The following is a 19,008-nucleotide window of genomic DNA, read 5'->3' on the forward strand; positions in this document are numbered from 1 at the left end:
ATAAAACATCTTCAGGCCTAGCAGTATTTCTGGACATGCATGTGTATGGATGCATTTATGCATCTAAGTATGCACTTATCCATATGTATGTATTTTCTGCTTAAACAGAAAACATTCAACAAAGTAAAATGGAACAATTTAACTTTTGTTGACATCAGCAGCCAGTCTGAAATCAAAATGCCAACACTATGACTGAAAGCAGGGGAGGACTCCTTAGACTTAATCTAGTAAAGTGTCACAACTGTAGTTTAAAGCCACATCAAAGTGAAGAACAGGGGATTTACAAGATCATCTCTGCCACACAAGAACTTTTGCATAATGAACCGTCCCTTATTCAGAACTTGCAAGCAGAAAGCCGGGCAGATTTGTCAAGGCACCACTGATGCTGGTGTTGACTTTCCACTGCTGTGTAACCCACAGTGATCACAATGCAAAGAACCACCCGAAAATCCCATCTTGTCAAGCTGAGCTCAGAGCTTGAAATTGCGTTGAATGTCTTTACTGTATAACCTCACCTTATCCCCCTGGCTGCCCGGAGTTTCTTCCCCTTATCAAGCTGAGAGGTTTTTTGGTGTATTTTCAGCAAGGAGAATAAGTGAAAATGCTTATGATTAAATTTTCATGGTGAAGAAGGGAAGACTCTTAGGATTCCACCTTCTTCTTTGAAATATTTTGTTCTCCGTTAATAAGTGAATATGCTTAAAGGTTAGGGGAATGTATGCACACCAAACTGGGTGGCCAGCCAGAGCTTGTTCTTCGTGGCATGGGAGCAGTCTCTTGCTGTTTTCATCCCTGGTATAGGCTGAAAACATAGGTAACAACACAGTTCCCACAACTGCAAGCAAAGGGGTTTGTGTCTAGGCTGCAGCAGTGGCAGACACAGTGCAGAGAAGGGCATGTTGTGGAGAAACCCACTCCTCTAGCAGCAGTTTGGGGCCAGAAATACTTCCAGACCGAGAAGCCCTTTGGAGTTCACACGATGCTCATGATGGCCATTTTGCAGCTTCTCTTAGCAAAACCACATCTGCTGCTCTAGCCCAATCACTGAAAGCACAGCATTTCCTTTTTCTGTTCATGCCTTTTCTAAACCATTTCCATATCTGTGCAAGACCCTAATCTTCAAAGAAAGCCTTGATCAAGGAGAGAGTAACTTCGCACACAGCTGAGACATCGCAGAGTCTGGAAACAATCTCCAAGAGCAGCAGTGGCTGCCCTGTGGCAGCCAGCTGAGTAAAATGTTATTATAAACTCTGCATGGATCAGAGCTGTGAATTTATAATGGAGATGCTTCCAAAGCTTCAGTTATTATTTGCTTCAACAATAACATAAGGCAAATTTGTTCCCTTTAGTTAAAAGTACCTTGAGTAAAGGAAGACACGTGGCAAGCCCTCAGCTTGACTCTGCTGCATCTGGTTAGGAGATGAGCGTGAAGGAGGGGAATTACAGGCAAATGTTGCAGAAAAAAGAAAAGATGTGAAACGGGACCCTACTGGGCACAGCAGGGAGGGAGGCAGATGTGCTGTCCCATGCAGACAAGTGTCAGACACTGTGCCACCATGGGCCACCATGGGGTACAGATGCCTCCACAACAAGTCAATGGGGTGGGTGTTATGGGGTCAATCCAGTCCCTGTGCTGCATTTCTGCATCCCTGGTTTGGGACTTCCTGGCAAAGAGGCAAAAGAGGCTGCTCGGATCAGCCCCAGGGTGCTGCCCAGCCCACCCCAGCCAAGCCCCTGCAGGGACTGGGTACAGACTGTGGGCAAGGTTAGCAAACAGGCCAGCACACGGAAAAAAAAATATATATATATAAAAAATGAGGGAATATAAATTAGAGGCACATGAAAGACATTGAGGAAATGTGTTAGTCAAATTGTTTCAAGGCCGTGAATAGTGTTTAAATGGGAACTTTTACCATGCATCTTTTTTGAATGCGGTAGAAGTCCATGAGTCAGTGCTGGTGGGTGTATTGGGAATCTTTATGCTTCCTTTTATTTATTAAATGTTGGCCCTGCCTGTCAGGAAACCGTTTAGCAATAGGAGCATTTGCACTTCAATTGAATAGAGATTCCACTGTTTTACCTTTTGCCCCTGAAATTTGTTTCTCTCTTGTAGCCTCCTATGATTTGATTTCTCTCCTGACAATACTGTATTTTAAACAGAACAGGGAAGCCAGCTCTTGCTGATGTAAATCAGGATAGCATTACCAAAGTCAGTGTAGCTATGGCGTTTTACACCAGTGAGGGTACGCCTTGCAGACTCAGCACTGAGGAGATGTTACGCTTCTAAATTCATAAATTACAGCAAAGCATTTTTTAAGAAGCAGAGGTGTGATCCCGCATAACTCAAGCATCCCTGGCAAATGATTAGTGACTTCCCTCATAATAATTAGTGGGATGGGTTAGAAATTATTATTATACTGCAGTTCAGTCAGTCGTGCCAGCAAAGGCTTTTCACTCCTCCTGGCTCCTAAGGCACATCACCTTTATGTGTGTTTTGAAAGAGATCTGTGGCCACCCAACAAGTGTGTAAGCATGCAGGAAACCTCCAGAGATCACAAGGCAAAAGGACGAGAGGTCCCACTGGAGGGGCCACCTGAGCAGCAGGACCAAGCATTGCTCCTTGAAGATCAACCTTTGCTTATAATCTTAATTAAGAGGGAAAATGAAAAGCACTTCAGGCTTATGGGTCCACCTAGACTGTCCTGGCTACTTAGTCAGCAGCTTTAAGTGCTAACAGAACCGTTAAGTACTGGTCCAGTTCCTCTGACCAGGCTCTGCCTGTTGGTTTTATGGCAGCCCTCGGTGGATTTGTTCATCCAGTGCTAAACTAGCACTGGCAGCTTCTGTCCTGGAAACAACGGAGCAGTGGAGCAAAACACAACGCAAATCCTCCCTGGTGTTTGCAATTTTTACTTTGTGGGTTTTTAACTATTTGGTCCTCCAAATACTGGAAGGCCAAAGCCTCACAGGATTGAACTCGGTCGAAAGAACTGGGCTCAGAAGGAAATGAGATGAGGCAATTACTTTGGTATCATCCCCTGTCTAAATCTTGCAGCTTTCAGCCAGAAGGTTGAATTTGTTCTCTGCTTGGCTCAATTCTTGCTTGTTTGTTTGTTTTAGGCAGTCGATTACGAGATGAACAGAGCTTTCATGCTGACGGTGATGGTATCAAACCAAGCTCCCCTGGCCAGTGGAATCCAGATGTCCTTCCAGTCGACAGCAGGAGTCACCATTTCGGTTACAGATGTCAACGAAGCGCCGTATTTCCCAACGAACCACAAGCTGATCAGACTGGAGGAAGGGGTGCCCACAGGGACGGTCCTGACAACGTTTTCCGCTGTGGATCCCGATCGCTTCATGCAGCAAGCAGTAAGGTGGGAGACCAGGCAGCCACAGGAGCTCATGTACACGAGGGGAATTTCAGCAAGAGCTGAAATCGAATTTGTGAACTAACTGAAGTGGTATCAGTTAAATACCTGGCAGGTACTTGCAGCCCCAGTCGTGTGCTTGCAGAACACCCCACAAGCTGGTGAACATCTGATCCTCCCTCTAAGAGCCAGGCTCTGGTCCAGAAGGGCAGGTAGAATGGGATCCTGTGTTACCGGATGGCAAAAGGGCAGTTCTCATCTTCCTGTGACACCAGTCACTAGCAGGGGTCCCTGTGTCAGTACAGAGACAGGGATCAAGGCTACATTTTATGAAATGTTTTTTCGCTGCCTTGTCATAAAATTGTTGACCTATGTTGATTTTGCACTTTGTAAACACAATATGGGAAAAGACAGCTTTGTTATTTCTGTTTTACGGAGGGGAAACTGAGGCACAGAAGGGGCTAGGGCTAGATTTCCAGATGAAGTGACTGGGATTTTTCATTATGCCTGGTGTTGCTTATGGAGGCTTTAGCTTCAGCCTGTCTTTAAAAGCACAGTGTGAACATACTATGTGACCACAGCAGAGGCCTCTTAAACCTACATCAGTTGTGACATTTTGTGTCAGGAAGAGTTTGAAATATTTCACCTTCCACTGCACTGTCTGGTCTAGAAAATGATTGTTTATTCACTGCCTCGTCTCATTGTCTTTAGACAGGTATTGCGTCTTCTAAGGAGAGAGACCCTCCTAACTAACAAGCCAGTTTTTCTTTTATTCTTGAAATATTGCCCTTTGAAGAGTCTTTATTTCCCTGAAGTCCATAGGAAGTCTGGTTCTTCACAGGAGGGAGCAGTTCGTTTCTGGCTGAATGCTCCCCTGATCTGGAGGTGGTCGGTTTGTAACCCCGAATGAGCATCCACCATTTCAGGGGGTAGGACTGACTCTGCTGAGCCCTTCCTGGGATCGCACAGTGCCTGTGCAGGCTCTTGTAAGACTTGCTGTAAATACGAACAGCAAATTACTTGAGCTGATTTTTCGCAGTGCTCCCAGGACACATGTTTTGTGAATCCAGGAGTGCTTTGTTTCCAAACAAAAGCACAGTCTCTCTTACCCTCTTTTCATCAGGGCAGCCTGATGCCAAGGCTTTGCAAGAGGCAGCAGGATGCTGCTAGGGTCCTGTAGCTATCCAAAGGTACTTTGTTTTTCCTTCATCATTGGCACTGGTAAATTAGGAAAAAAAAGATACCCTAAAAGCTAAGCCTATGGATCCATGGTGAGCAGTTCTCAGAGAGCTGGTCCAGCTGTTATAGCCTTGCACACTGTTGTCAGAGCTGTGCTTTAAATAGTCTTTGATAAAGTGGAGTTTTTACAAATACAAGGTAAGGAAGCAGGAGCATCTCCAGTAAGGCACAGCTTGGCATGGCCAATGTCACACCTCAAGTTATCCTCATTAGCCACAGATGCATTCACAAAGCCAGCTTTGAAACTGGATCCCTGGTCATTTAGCAGTGAAAGGGCAAGAGACTTACAGCAATGATATTAAAAAGAAATGAAAACATCCCAAAGAGTCTAGCTCCATGAAATGTAATTCTTTCCTTTGGCAGGGGCTTGTGCAGCTGTGCTGTTGCTTTCCTGCTCACATGGATTCACACAGCTCAAGTTTCACTTTGAGTTTCAGCTTCAAACAGCCCATTTCTGGAAATGGTTACTCACCAGCAGCTGGAGGTTCTCCTGCTTGCATATATAAAGACCAAAAAAAATAATATCAAACTATCAGCAGGTCTGAGTTACTCATAAAATAAGCTCATCTTTCATGTGCTTATTTCAGTGATTTATAGCTTGGCCATTTATTAGCGTCCAGTTGAACCACAGGTGATAAGTGTCCATCTCATCTCAAGCCTTGTAAAACAGAGGTAGGAATCCAAAGCAAGGAAGAAAATGGAAGCAAGAAAGCAAGTGAGAAAGGTAAATAGAACATGTTGGTCCAGAAAGTAGATTGTCTCTACTCTCTGGTCCCACAGAAGGCTTCTCTTTTGTGCTTTTGGACTTTGTTGATCCTGAGATCACTGGTATCAAATAAGGGCTCTGTCCTCATGCATCTGTTCTTGCTCATAGCCCCACGTTGCTGCCCATGGGGAGCACTCTTACTAATGTGCCCCTCGGCCCTTCCAGCCATGTCCTTGTTGCTGTTCTCTGCAAACGTCCCTTGTGCATAGCACCACCTCACCCGCTGTATCAAAGCCATATAAAATACTTCAGGAGAGGCTTCAGCCTTTGGTCCATGCCTTAATAGAGCTTTGATTTCCCGCTATACTCCTGAGGATGTGATTCTGATACGAAGGAGTGGCATGGCCAAAACAGTGTTTAACACATCTGAAAACCGCTGTTCTTCCCAAGTGGTATTTCCCAACCTGTTGTTTATTTGTGAGCAGCAGAAAACGGGAATGTCCATGGATTTAGAGCACAAGCCATTTTAGGAAGAGCAATATAAGAGAAAGAGCAGGAATCTGTCCTCTAACTCAGGCAAACATATGCAGTGGTCATTGCAGACCCCGTTTCTTCTTGGCTGCAAAGTCCTCAGGCTACATCCACTCCCAGTTGGAGGAAGCTGGCGTGTAAGTGGCACTTAGCAGAAAGGAAAACCTTTAAAATGAAAGAAATAGAAAAATTGAATAATTGTGGAGGTCAAAAACCGGACACTCAATTAGCATTTTGTTTGTCAACAAAACCAGTTATCTAAAGGTCCTTTGAATCATGGGTCAGGAGTCCAGAAAAACCTTATTTCAAGCAATATTAAGGATATGTCAGTGAAAAGACTGCCATGTATTTATTTCCTTTCTCTGTAGATACTCTAAGCTGTCAGATCCTGCAAACTGGCTGAACATTAATGCCACAAATGGTCAGATCACTACTGCTGCTGTCCTTGATCGAGAGTCAGACTACATTAAGAATAATGTCTACGAGGCCACATTCTTGGCGGCTGACAACGGTGAGCCCAGGCTTCACATTGTTCATGCTTCAATAAGACTCTAATGTGATGCATTAAGAGAAATGATGCCCTGACAGAGTTGTCAGTATAAGTTATCTTTTCCCCAGGTTTTTATGGTCAAAAATGTGAAAGTGGGACGGGAAATTGCTGGAGTAAATTAAATGTGCACAGTATACAGAGAGTGTTATTAAGGGAAAGGGAGGGCAAATGGAAAATCGATTTGGGGAGTTCAGTGTAGTGGTGTAGCCTGAACTTAAAAAAATATCAAAGGGATGTGATCTCCAAGGGCTGTTGAACACAGTGGTCCTGGTAATCGTCCCAAAGGCACTGATCAGAGCATTCAGGAAGCCTTCCACTGGGAAACCAGAAATAATTGCAGGGGATGGCAGGAGGGTATTAAAAATAAGCCAATCCATTGAACTGCTGTGGCTTTCATGAAAGGTGTCTGTCTGTCATCAGTGCTAGTCTCTCTCTGTCTGTTACCATTTCTGAAATGTCCAGCCATCATCAGAGCATCTGGATGCTGGTGTACTTTATTATCAAAGTCGCTGAGACCAATACAGATCTTCTCACGGAGAAGTTAAGGTTTGATCTTCTCTACTCATTAAAGATCACACAGCACTTTTGGCCAAATTAGCACTGTGAACCTCAGCGCTGGCCTCACTCAAGGGCAAGCAGCCCATTGCTGCTGCAGCAGCTTCCCTGGGCAAGCAGAAGGCCTTCTTCCCCCTCTCCCATCCTCGCCTTTCCCCTCAGGGTGCTGGATGCTCAAACCGAACCTGAGTTATGCTTCAGCAACAGAATTAAGTCTAGGCTTGGCTGTGGGCACCTAAGTGTGTTGTTCATACCCTGTAGGTGCTTCAGGCTGGTTTCTGCGTTAGCTGTTGCCATCCCTCAGGCTGGTGGATGCTGTCTGCTATAAGTAGATACGGGGATGCTTTCAGGGCTAACAAAATCTTTGTTGGTTGGGATTTTCCAATTTCATTGCAACCTGAGTCACAGGGGCAAGGCAAAGTCACAGAAGAGTTTGGGTGCTAAGCAGCAGTACCAAGCAGCAAATTTTACTCCATCTTGGTGCCATCAGTGGTTGGGCTGGTGTGGTCCCATCCTAACCTTCTTCCCTGTGAAGGCAGCTGGGCAGTGAAATCCAAAATAGCCCCATGAGTTCTGGCAGCGTTTGTCTGAGAGATTCCCAGGGCAAAATGGATCAAATGAGTTGGCTGAGGCTATACACAAAAGCAGTGGTAGAGCTTGAACCCATCAAATTAAAACTCAGCATCTGACCTTGCAAAGCCAGAGCATTTAGTACAAGGTGATGCGGAGTTAACCCCTTTCCCTGGATTTGGTGCTGATGCATCTCAACATCAGCACCTCCACATCCATCATTCAGCAGCTCAGAAAGTGAGGACCTAGATAAATCTCTTATTCTGAAAAATTAATCTATCACTGGTATATTGCAGCTGTTAAAATGCACATAAAGCAACACCTTATTTAAAATTCTGTCTGGAGTGCTTAGGATAACAGCAAAAGTTTCATCTAGACTAATAGACACTTTTCACATTTCTCCCAAGTTCTAGCTTCTCTGGCACCATGTACTCATCAAAGAAAGGCTTTGGTTTGGGTGTTTTGGTGGGGATTTTTCTTACTTTCCTGCAGCAGAAGCATCTTGTTTCCTCAAGTTCTTTTTGCTATTTTCAGTGCGTGATAAGCAGTTTAGCCAAATACTCCCTGGAATACAGCAGTTAAGTGTAGAGGTAGCAGTGGTATGTTCCCTTTAAAAAAAAAAAAAAAATATATATATATATATATTCTCGTTACTATGTCAATCTTAATTCCAGGCAATGAACCAATTTCTCCACTGAAGCCAGTAGCACTGTGCTAGTTTACATCTCTTAGGCATAAAGTTCAAGGATCCCTTGTAATACATCAGTACCTGCTCTGTCCACACCTTTGCTCTCTCCACATAACAGCTGAAATTATGCAAAATGTTACTTGGTTTGCAATAATTGGACATAATTTTTTTTTTTTAATTTTTATTTTTCCTGAGCCTGGCCCAGAACTGCCCTCAGGAACACAAAGAGCCAAAAATACCCAGAACCTGAGCACAGCGATACCCAGATACCCACACAAAACTGCATTTGTATGTGAAGAGATTGCAGGGTATTTCAGCCACATGCAAGTTAGTGATTCTCAGGACTGCCAGTTTGCTTTCAACCTATCTCAGAAGCTGTGGATGTGTGGGGGCCTTGCATTCATCCCAGAAGATACTCTAGGCAACATGAAAATAGTGCAATCACTTTTCTTGGTCCCAGAAGTCTCTTTTCTTGTTCAGCCCTGGTATCCTGGTGAGCTGTCTGTCTCTCCAGAAACTTTCAAGGCTGATCAAAGACATTGTTTTAGAGGGAGACCTACCCAGTGCTTACAAGATGAAAGGGTGAGATCAATGAGTGAAGAGCTAATGTAGGAATCATGAAAGAAGGATTTCCAGGGCTCCTTCAGAGTTTTCAACGCTCCCTTAAAAAAAGGAAGCAGAAAGGAGAGGAATATAGGCAGGAAAGCCCATGGATGCAGAAGCAATGTTTGAAAGTCTAGCGAGGGGATGGTTTGTGTAGCTTTGTATCCAGCACTGGGAAGAAGAGCCAGAGTTAAAAATACAAACTTAAAAAAGAATTGCTGAAGGAAAGCTGCCTGGAAAGGGAGGCAGTGGGCAAGCCTGAGCAGAGCTGCTGGATGTATGCATGGGGAGAAAATTTAAAAATACCACACCATTTCTGGAAAGGCTCTTTTTTCATGCCAGGGTGGGCCTTACTTTGGGTAACTGGTCACCAGTCAGCCAAATGTGGCTCTTCACCAGCAAGAGATTGGAGGACAAAAACTGTTGTGCTGTAGCATCCCCGGTGGTTGGGACAAACGTAGAGATGCTGAAGAACCCTATACTGGGACGTACTGTTGCTGCCATGGATTAGTAGCAGCCCAACATGTTTGGTGATGGTTGGCTCACTCTGTAGGCTTTGAGCAAGGACCTTTCACTAAAGCTAGGACTTACTGTGAGATGGGCTGTAGAGGTGGACCATCTTTGAAGCAGCGTAGTGGTCTGCTAATCTACAAACTGGCTAGCCAGTGCCACAGTAAATGTTAACTAAAGGATTACACCATTTATTTTTTTCTTTCAAGCCCTCTTCTTCCTCCTTTTAGCTATTTTTTCCGATGTTTTTTTCCTCTTCAGAGCAACAGTTACCAAAATTTACACTAACAGTCTGGCGTCACCTCCTTGTATTTTTAGAATTTGACTAAAGACATTGCTGTAGGCTACAAATCTGCAGAGCTGAACATCCACGTTCTGCTGGAGCAAAAAAACAGCACCATTAGGAGGCTTGGGGAAGTTTAATAATGCCTCTTAAAGCAAGGGACCATGAAAGTGCAGCATGTCCCTAGTAAGGTCCAAGGAGGGAGGGAAAAAATCCTGATTTATCAAAATTGGAAAGCAGAGAGTGGGTTGGCCCATGGTGTTGTTGTACCCGCTGCTTCCCAGGTGATGGTCATCGGTCCTTGTTCAGCTCTGCCTCTCCCGCTCAGGTATACCCCCAGCCAGCGGCACTGGCACGCTGCAGATCTACCTAATCGACATCAACGATAACGCTCCTGAGCTCCTGCCAAAGGAGGCACAGATCTGTGAAAAGCCAAACCTGAATGTCATCAACATAACAGCCGCAGATGCTGACATCGATCCAAACGTTGGGCCCTTTGTCTTCGAGCTGCCAAGTGTGCCATCTGCGGTGAGGAAGAACTGGACCATAACACGGCTGAATGGTAAATGGGGCAGGCAATCCTGAGGACATTTGGACTCTGATTTGCTAATGAGGCCACGTGTGGTTTCAAACTTCCAAACTTTCCTACTTTTTTATCTGATTTTTATTTTTTAAAGCACATTATAGCTGACATTATAGACAAGATAGTTAATCAGAAATGATTTGTATCAGACCTGCAGCATAACTCTAAGAGCCTTGGCACTTGGCTTTTTTTAATGCAGTTCATAATTATGAACGGTTATCAGTACTGAACAGAGTATAAATCATCCATAATGGCCAAGGGGAAAAAAGCTATTATCAGTCTTCCTTATGTTCCAGTGTAATTGTCATAAGCCACAATCAGGATCAATGTTCATTTCTCTGACCATAATTGCATAAAGGCAGCCTTTTAATTTACCATGGAACCAGGAGGGCTAGGTAAGTGTGAAGATTACCAGTATGTGAAGGATTTTTATATTGCAGCATGCAACCACAATTGGCCCTAATTGCTTCTCTGATTGGTAGTTTCAGCAGAGGATTGAAAACATCCTGGAGCCTCGGGCTGGTTTTGTCTTCAAAGCTGCTCCCTCTCGCCGAGGTCTGGCACCTTCTGCCAGCCTTGTGCCCTTGTGGTTTGGGGCTGAGCCCCCAGCTCTGGTGCTGCAATGGGAAGGAACACAAGGAGGATTACATGGCTGAGCATGTCCTCGATGGGTTTTGGGCTTCCCTAAAGCCCCATGGAGGGAGGGTGGGCAAGCAGAGAGCCTGCAGAGAGGCCAGGTGCAGCCCAGACCAGGGGACCACCACTCGTGCTTCATTTTTGGCATTTCCTCCCATTTTAAACGCATGCAATGGGGTTTGCAAATAGCACCAAGGTATGTTAGCATGGTGACGGAGACACACTTTAGTTTACAAACCACAGGCTGACTGCTGACTGAGCATTGGGGCCCAGTTGTGGTATTGGCAGCCTCTTCTTCTAGACTCCATAGCCTGCTCCATCAGAGCGCTGCTCGCGTGAGTACGGCTGCAGGGCTCCCCCAGTGTCTGCCATCCATTTGTCTGTCTTGGTTTCTCCAGGTGATTACGCCCAGCTCAGCTTACGAATCATGTACCTGGAAGCCGGTGTGTACGACGTGCCGATCATCGTGACGGACTCGGGAAACCCTCCCCTGTACAACACGTCCGTGATCAAAGTGAAGGTGTGCCCGTGCGATGAGAACGGCGACTGCACCACCATCGGGGCAGTAGCTGCTGCGGGACTGGGCACGGGAGCCATCATTGCCATCCTGATCTGCATCATTATTTTACTAAGTAAGTGCCGCAGGGGGTGACGCTGCTGGGAAGTGTCACATTTCCCGTCCTGTTCCCCTTGGTCCCATTATATGCTGTATTTTTCACAAGCTCCATGAAAAGGGCAGAGCTGTGAGCTTTGTGCTGCGGGTGGGGATTCATTTATCTGCATTCCAGCCTCCTTCAGCGCAGTCAGCAAAGCGAGAGCTGGACCACGGACTGCGTGTGCCAGACTTCTCTTTCTAGGACTTCCAGGAACTTTACAAATATTCGTTGCATCTGACAACATCCTGTAGGTAGTGAGTGTGATACGATTCTCCACATTCTGCAGAAAAAAAGTTGAATGACTTGTCCCCAGTCCTGTGGCAAAATGCCCCACAGATCTCGGGGCACTGCCTGTCCCTATGTGACTGTGGATTTACTGGTTCCCAGTTCCAGATGCACCACTTATGGGAGTCCAGCTGGTCCCTGCCGGAGCCAGTACACAGCTGTGATTTTCCAGTTGTTCAATGCAAAGGGAAAAAAAAAAAAAAAAAAAATAAGAATGGTAGTTATTCCTATTGCTTGTAAAATTGCGAGGGATTGGAGAATCGAGGTGGATTGTTAGTGTTTGCAGAGGAAGGATCCTCCTGGTTTGTAGGGAGAGCTCAAGGGCTGGGGGTGCTGTCAGCCAAGGCAGAGGCACAGCCCTCCCGATTGCCCAGCAATGCTATTAGTCCCGGGCTTTCATAAGCATTGCCAATAACCATGTGTGCGCACATTTAAAAATAAAAATGATATCATTATAACTTCAAGCAGGAGTTGGCACAGTAGGGATAGATAAAAATGAGCGCTGAAATGAACAATGAGGTAAATATTCATCAAGAAACACAGGATGAAACCATGGGACTCCCATTAAAGCTAATGGGAGTTATGGTGTTAAATCACATTTAATTTTTACCCCCAATGTGTTTAAACAGAGAACAGACAGAGCAACGTATGCTACAAATGTCACCTAATGCAGATACGATATGGTACATTAAGAGAATGGGTCATCTCTGGGCAAACATCCACCCTCCTGGGCCAGCGATGGAATACACAGTCATATAATTGATTTACCCTACCAGTCTGGAGAGGGAGCAGCAAAGCTGGTGCCTGTGGCTGTGCAGCCCCCCAACTCCTCGTCCAGCCCATCCAAGCAGGTGCAGACATCCCCGTGCACAGCTCTGATGCACGATTTCTGCCCTTTCTTGGATGTGGGGTCCCAGCAGCGACATGTTTGAGGTTGTCCCCTTCACCATGCACGTTTGTTGTGAATGCGGGCACCTGCAATTACACACCTTGAAAAAGGAGTGGCTTTCATCAGTTCCCAACACGTTTTCTACAGCAGGGCTTGCAGGCATGCTTATGTGCCTATGCACTGATGCTCTGTAGGCTTCACCACCCCATGGAAGATCAGTTCCTAACTCTAAGGATGAGGGCACGGGAAAAGTTTGCACCACAGGTCCCAGAGACGATAAAACACAGGACTTCTTTTTGCTTCTCTTGTTTAAATCCAGTCCTAAAATATGATTTAAGCAGTTGAAAATCCTATTGACTGAAATTAACATCAGCTGAAGGACGTTTGATTTAAGAGATTCCTCTTCTCATTCGCAGATACATTATCCCTTTTTAAATTATGGGTTTTATTACAAAAGCTTATTTTTACATTCATTGTAATTCTAATTGACTTTTTTTTTATCTTCAAGAGCTGCAAAGCACTGTATCAGTGATGAAAAATGTAATTTGCGATGAACGGAGTTTTTCAGCTACATCCTTCTAGTGTTTTGCCGCCTTTGTATCTATTTTATATCGTGACCTCTGAACAAAAGCCTGCAAAAAGGCAGATAGGACTTTTTTTTGTGCTATTTGTCCATTTTAGAGTCAGCAGGTCAAAGTTTGATGGCTTTAAAAGAAAGGAGCAGCAAGGGGACAGATCTGAGGTTGCTCAGGTGAAGGAAGTTTCTGCCTTTACCTTTGCTCAAAGGTTTTTTCTTTTTCCTAATACCTGATGTATTAGCTGCACGAATAACACATTTAGGAGAAGAGCAATGCAATAAAAAATTGTGAAGGGTGAAGACAATAGATTTCAAGAAAAACTACATGCAGAGTGAAAATGGGTCTAACAGCAGTAATAGCACTTCCCATTCTGCAGAGTGAATAAAAGGAAGGAGAGTGCACTACATCCGCTATTGACACTTTGAAGGTCTTGGTTTTTTTCAAGGTAGCTGTAAAGGCGTTAATGGCACAGTTTTTTCCACAAGTGCATGAAAAAGTAGCATTTGAAAAAAATAAAGGGAAAAAAAAACTGGTAACCATTATAATATTGTCTTTGTGGACTAGGCAGGTATCTTGTTGTGAGAGACTTGAAAAGGAAAGACGAGAAAAGGACTTCAATAGTCTGCTAAATAGCTGAGGTTTTATATTGCAGATAAGAGTTACATTTTCTTCCCTTTTTCTTTTTTGTCTCCTGAATAGATCTAGGATAAGCATTAAAGAAATGCTGAACTATCTGAAAACAATTCTGTTAGCTAGCAGGCAAGGATGGCAGCCAGTTGGCACACAATGGCGGTAATTAGCTGTCCAGTCCTCTTCTGCTCTCTTCAGTGAATTCCTGTTGGGTATAAACGCTTCGGTGCTGGGAGGAAAAACTCAGATCCACCTAAACCACCTCCCCCTGTGGCGGGGGCTGCCAGCTGGGCTGCCCGCCTGAGCCCCCACGGTCCAGGAGGCCTCGAGCTGCTCCCCTCTGCTTGCCCTACGAGCTCCAGGAGGAGGCAAGGGGAAATAAAATATGGGATGGTGGGAAACAGCAGCTGCTTGTTCTCCTCATGCAGCTAACAGCACAGTGATGGCCTGGGATCTTCCATCTTACTTGGGTTTCCTTGTGTTGGCTGCATTGATTTGGCATGGTTGAGGTTAACCCCGGTGAGATGAAGCCAAGCCACCCATTCCCAGCTACACTGTCTGTCCGTCTCTCCCTTCTCCTGCTGATTGCCAGCACCTCAGCTCTCATGTGGAATGGAGGGGAAAGCAGACACCAGGAGGTGTAGCTGCAGTTTTTGTTGCATTTCTTACAGCTACAGAGGATGAGAATGAAAGCTAGCGACTCAAGTTCTTGGAGAAGATGAGGTCTGGTTGCTTTACATTAGTGGAATGTAAAGTTCCCAAAGCAACTTACATGGAGGAAGTCTTATGGAGCCCACAGCCTGTGGGCCGTGGCCGTCTGAAGAAGGTGGTTACGGAGCAGGGAGCCAGCTCTCTTTGGGTAAAGCTGTTAAAGCTGAGAAAACTTTCTCAAGATGCAAGTGTTCATTTCTCTCTGTTACTGTACTGAGAGATTAGCCAGGGCCTGGCACGCAAATGCTGATGGCTGAGGAGGTTTGCTGTGTGATACCAGATTTGCTCTCCCTTCTGCAAAGCTGAAAGGGTTTCCCGTGATCTTAGATCTGCTTTGCAAGTCGATGGTAAAATGCATATGCTCATGCCTGGCTAATATGATTTTAGAAGTTTAGAATGCCACCCTCACTTACCAAAGAAGAATATGAGTGAGTATAAATCAAATTACACAACCCGGCGTTACCCAGTCTCCCCAAATCAGTCTTGCTTAGCAAACTGCAGACAGCTCAGCAGGATGACTGCCAAGGCCAGGGCTCACAACCCGAGCTGACATCAGTGTGCACACTGGCAAGACCACCACTAGTGTAAAGGTGCTGTTCATTTGCCTGTACCTGTTTGCTTCTCAGCAGCTCTGCAACTCTCTTTCCTTTGTTTTTATTTTATGCTTCTTCTAGAAAACTCAGGATTTAGATCAAATGTCTTCAGAAAGCTGCTGTTTTCACACTTGCCGTTTGCTTTTCCTTTGATTGTGTGTTTTACTTCTGATAAACATCAGCTCAATCAGCATTCGTGATGGAGCTTAAAGAACTGTTTGGAGGAGGCCTGTCATAGCATTTACAGCTCTCACTGATCTCTCCCTTATAAATTAGAACATGCAAGAGGATAACATTTTTTTCCTCTTACTAGCAGTCAGTGAGGTTTCTTCCCCAGACTCATCGTGGTCTGCAATCTACTGTAAGTTGCAACATATGCAGTTCATTCAACATTTGTTCAGCACACGCTGACATGTGCAGAGGATTCTTGCATGGGAAATTATTCAAAACATCATTAGCCTTTAACATCAGTGTATGCTTTGTCTTCATAAAATGGGGCTGCTACTCCAAGAGGGGTATTTATTCCCTCTCCTGGTGGCTGCATAAACCCAGGGGACATGCCTCTCAGCTAGCAGCCAGCCTCCTCCATAGCATAAGAGCACAGGCGAGGTGTTAGGAGGTGCCACCACGCTCTGACCCATGCAGCCTGGGACATCCCGGCTCACCCAGCTCCTTCACTCTTACAGCCATGGTGCTGCTCTTCGTGGTGTGGATGAAACGTCGGGAGAAGGAGCGCCACACCAAGCAGCTCCTGATCGACCCCGAGGATGACGTGAGGGACAACATCCTGAAGTACGATGAAGAGGGAGGTGGAGAAGAAGATCAGGTGAGAAGGTCTTGGCCAGAGTAACTGTTCAATCTCTACTCTCAAAAAAAGGCAGAAACCACATCGTTTTCACTAGTGTATTTGCAAAGGGCTGTATACCCTCTTGTTTATGCCCGGGCAGCATTATTGGCTTCCCCAGTGTGGGGTAGGCATTGATGAGAGCCACCCTAGGTCCAGGGCTTTCACCATGTTTCTGGCACATGCTCCTGTGTAAGCAGTACCATGCCAGGAGCACAGTGCCACATGGATTTTGCTATCCCCAGCCCAGCTTCCTGGGGAGGGGTTATAAATCAATCCATAGACACTCATGTTCAAGCAATATTTCTGCTGTTTTGGTCATTAAAGGCATGTATTTTCCCATACCCCTTCAGAGATCTCCGGAAAAGCAACTACTGGCTACCGCCCACCCCAGCCCTGTGGCTGGAGGCACCTGCCTTGGTATGCTTGAGCATAAAGCTTTTTTACTTCCCCTGTACTTTCTTAATTGTCCCTGGTGTGCCTTTAATTTCTTCTAATTTCTGGGCATGGTTTGTGAGAAATGTCTAAATACATTTGGGGATTTTCTTTCTCACCACAGAGCTTATAAATGGCAAAGCTTTGCTGGGGGACAGAGCCCTCAGCCACGTCTGCCCAAACGTGTCAACTCTTCTGTAGTGGCTTCTTACTACAGACAGCACTGCTGATGTGACATGTAGACATCCCTGGCCTGCACTCTGGGGATGTGCTGTCCCTCTGCTACAGATGTATTTCCTTGGCTAAAATTCCAAAGTTTGGCCTCTTGTGTTTAGGTCACTGTTTTTTTATTTTATTCCCACCTAACAGAAGAGCCCAGGACACTCTCAAATATTTTGTTCATGCAAATGATGTCTCTGCATCATGTCACAGTTTCATTTTTGCTTGCTGAAATGGACCACGTAGTAGTCAGGGCTGGTGTCCAGGAGTCCCGAGGTCAGCGGCTGGCGCTGACTGAGGCACTGCAGCACGTCCTGCCCTGGAGGTCCCCCAGCACCCAAAAGCAAGCAAGGGAGCACAGTGAGAGCCACCCCAGGGATCCAAGGCAGGGACTTTGCCCAAAATTTGTAAAGTTCTTATTCAACAGAAAAATCCTTGCAATTAGCATTTCTTTTTTCTTGTCACTGACAAGATATTTATAAATATTGCTCCTGGAGATTCAATCATCCTCATCTGAGCACAAGAACAGTTTTACCAGTAGAACAAAGTACTGTTATAAACATTCAGACTCGCTGAAGTATCTGGTTTCAGGCAACTACACTGTAAGCTTAAATATTTTAGAAAGGATTCGTTAAAAATAACAGCAGAGGAAAAGCAGCAAAACACCATTACCTACATGAATACATTTTTAATGGAATATTACCTGGTTCTCATTCCCTGATAGAAACCTATTCTGCTGGGATTTTTCACAAGCAGAAAGAACATAATTACTTTAAAAGGCCTACATGCATAAATGCAGTACACATTTTAATGTTTTTACTTCTGTACAAATGTAATTGCAATAATATGTCTACCAACACCATGTATTTACATTATATTATGTATTTCATCCAAAATTTATGCACATATCTAGGCACATGCAAACCAAAGCTAATTTTTTATCCCAAAGATTTGGACACTGTGTTAAATATTCAAAAGGTATTTAAATATTTGATTTAACTTATGTTTTAAGATACAGTCTTATGAAGTCAATTTTATGAGCTACTCAGAGGTCAGGTTCATCTGTAATTTAGATGGAGGTGCTACATACCCAGGAACAAGATTTGGCATCGAACTTGAGCTGAGAAAAGATTAGCCTCCTCAACTTCTTTGTATGTTGATGCAATGTCAGGAGCGTAGGTGATCTGAATGAAAAACCTTGGTTTCACTTCGTGCCTTTCCATTTGTCACAGGATTATGATTTAAGCCAGCTCCAGCAGCCAGAGACCATGGATCACGTGCTGAACAAGGCACCTGGAGTCAGAAGGGTGGATGAGAGGCCTATTGGTGCTGAACCGCAGTATCCTATAAGACCAGTAATCCCACATCCCGGGGATATTGGTGACTTTATAAATGAGGTATGTTCTTAAGGGTGTCCTGTGTCACATCTTAAAAGCTTGAGCAGCCAGCTAGCATCAGCTGTGTAACATTTTCCTGGCTGTTTTATGGACCAAATGATGCTATTCCTCCCACGAGAAGTCTGATCAGAGCACAGGGAACAATTACGATGTGCAAAGGAAGCAAGACTTGGTCTAAGAAAGGCTCCAAGCCTATAAAAGCCAAAGTGCAAACAAAAACCCCGAGATTTCTGGTTTGAGGATATCAAAAACAGCACACTTTTCAGGATCCGGGCAGTATAACCTGCTCCTGCTCTCCCTTTGACTGCTGTGAGTGCTGCAGTTGCTGTCAGTAAATACACTGCCTGGATGGGGACAGAGGAGGAATTTCCTTGCCATGTGGCTGGACAGCCGGATGATTTGCCTAAAGCCAGAAGTGCCTTTTGTGGCTCTGGACTTGCAATTATTTCACCAGTCTGTGTCTTCTCTATTTGGTCTCAAACTCAAAGAGTTTGCAGAGCACAGAGATTCATCACAGATCAGAGAGGGTTTCTTTGTTTTACCTTAGATTACTGTTCCTTTATCTACTTGTACAAATATCTATCAATTTAGCATCTCACCTCATTTTTAGTTTTAAAATGAGTGATTGAGTGGTTGCAAGCCAATCAATGCATTATTTCCTCTGAGACAAAAACCACCATCCATTCTGCAAGTCAGAAAAATAAATGTTGTAGCGATTTACTTCTATTATTATATCAATTTCCTGCTGTGCTTTTTCTCATTTTCCTCCCTAAAATACCTTCTTCCTTTGTTCCTGCCCATCCTTCACACTCACAGTCATGCACATACATGCACTTGGAGGCTCGCTTTCATGCATGCTCTGGCTGCTGTTTGCTGCAGTAAGACGGACTCTGTCTCCCCACACTGAGGCTGGAGTTTCTGGACGTGTGAGCACAGACCAGGTTTCTTT

General features: G+C 44.8%; 1 protein-coding gene across 7 annotated transcripts in view; it reads left to right on the forward strand.

Moving 5' to 3' along the window:
• CDH4 (cadherin 4) overlaps positions 1-19,008 on the forward strand; it is a 670,220-nt gene that overhangs the window by 645,587 nt on the left and 5,625 nt on the right. For all 7 annotated transcript variants that reach the window (XM_038166209.2, XM_038166207.2, XM_038166208.2 and 4 more), the window contains 6 exons: positions 3,121-3,374; positions 6,213-6,355; positions 9,932-10,165; positions 11,221-11,454; positions 15,851-15,990; positions 17,895-18,059. In XM_038166209.2, the coding sequence (XP_038022137.1) occupies positions 3,121-3,374; positions 6,213-6,355; positions 9,932-10,165; positions 11,221-11,454; positions 15,851-15,990; positions 17,895-18,059 (1,170 nt within the window). The remainder of the gene's footprint in view (positions 1-3,120; positions 3,375-6,212; positions 6,356-9,931; positions 10,166-11,220; positions 11,455-15,850; positions 15,991-17,894; positions 18,060-19,008) is intronic.

The sequence above is a fragment of the Anas platyrhynchos genome, chromosome 21 (genome assembly GCF_047663525.1).
Source record: "Anas platyrhynchos isolate ZD024472 breed Pekin duck chromosome 21, IASCAAS_PekinDuck_T2T, whole genome shotgun sequence".
In the NCBI taxonomy this organism is placed as follows: Eukaryota; Metazoa; Chordata; class Aves; order Anseriformes; family Anatidae; genus Anas; species Anas platyrhynchos.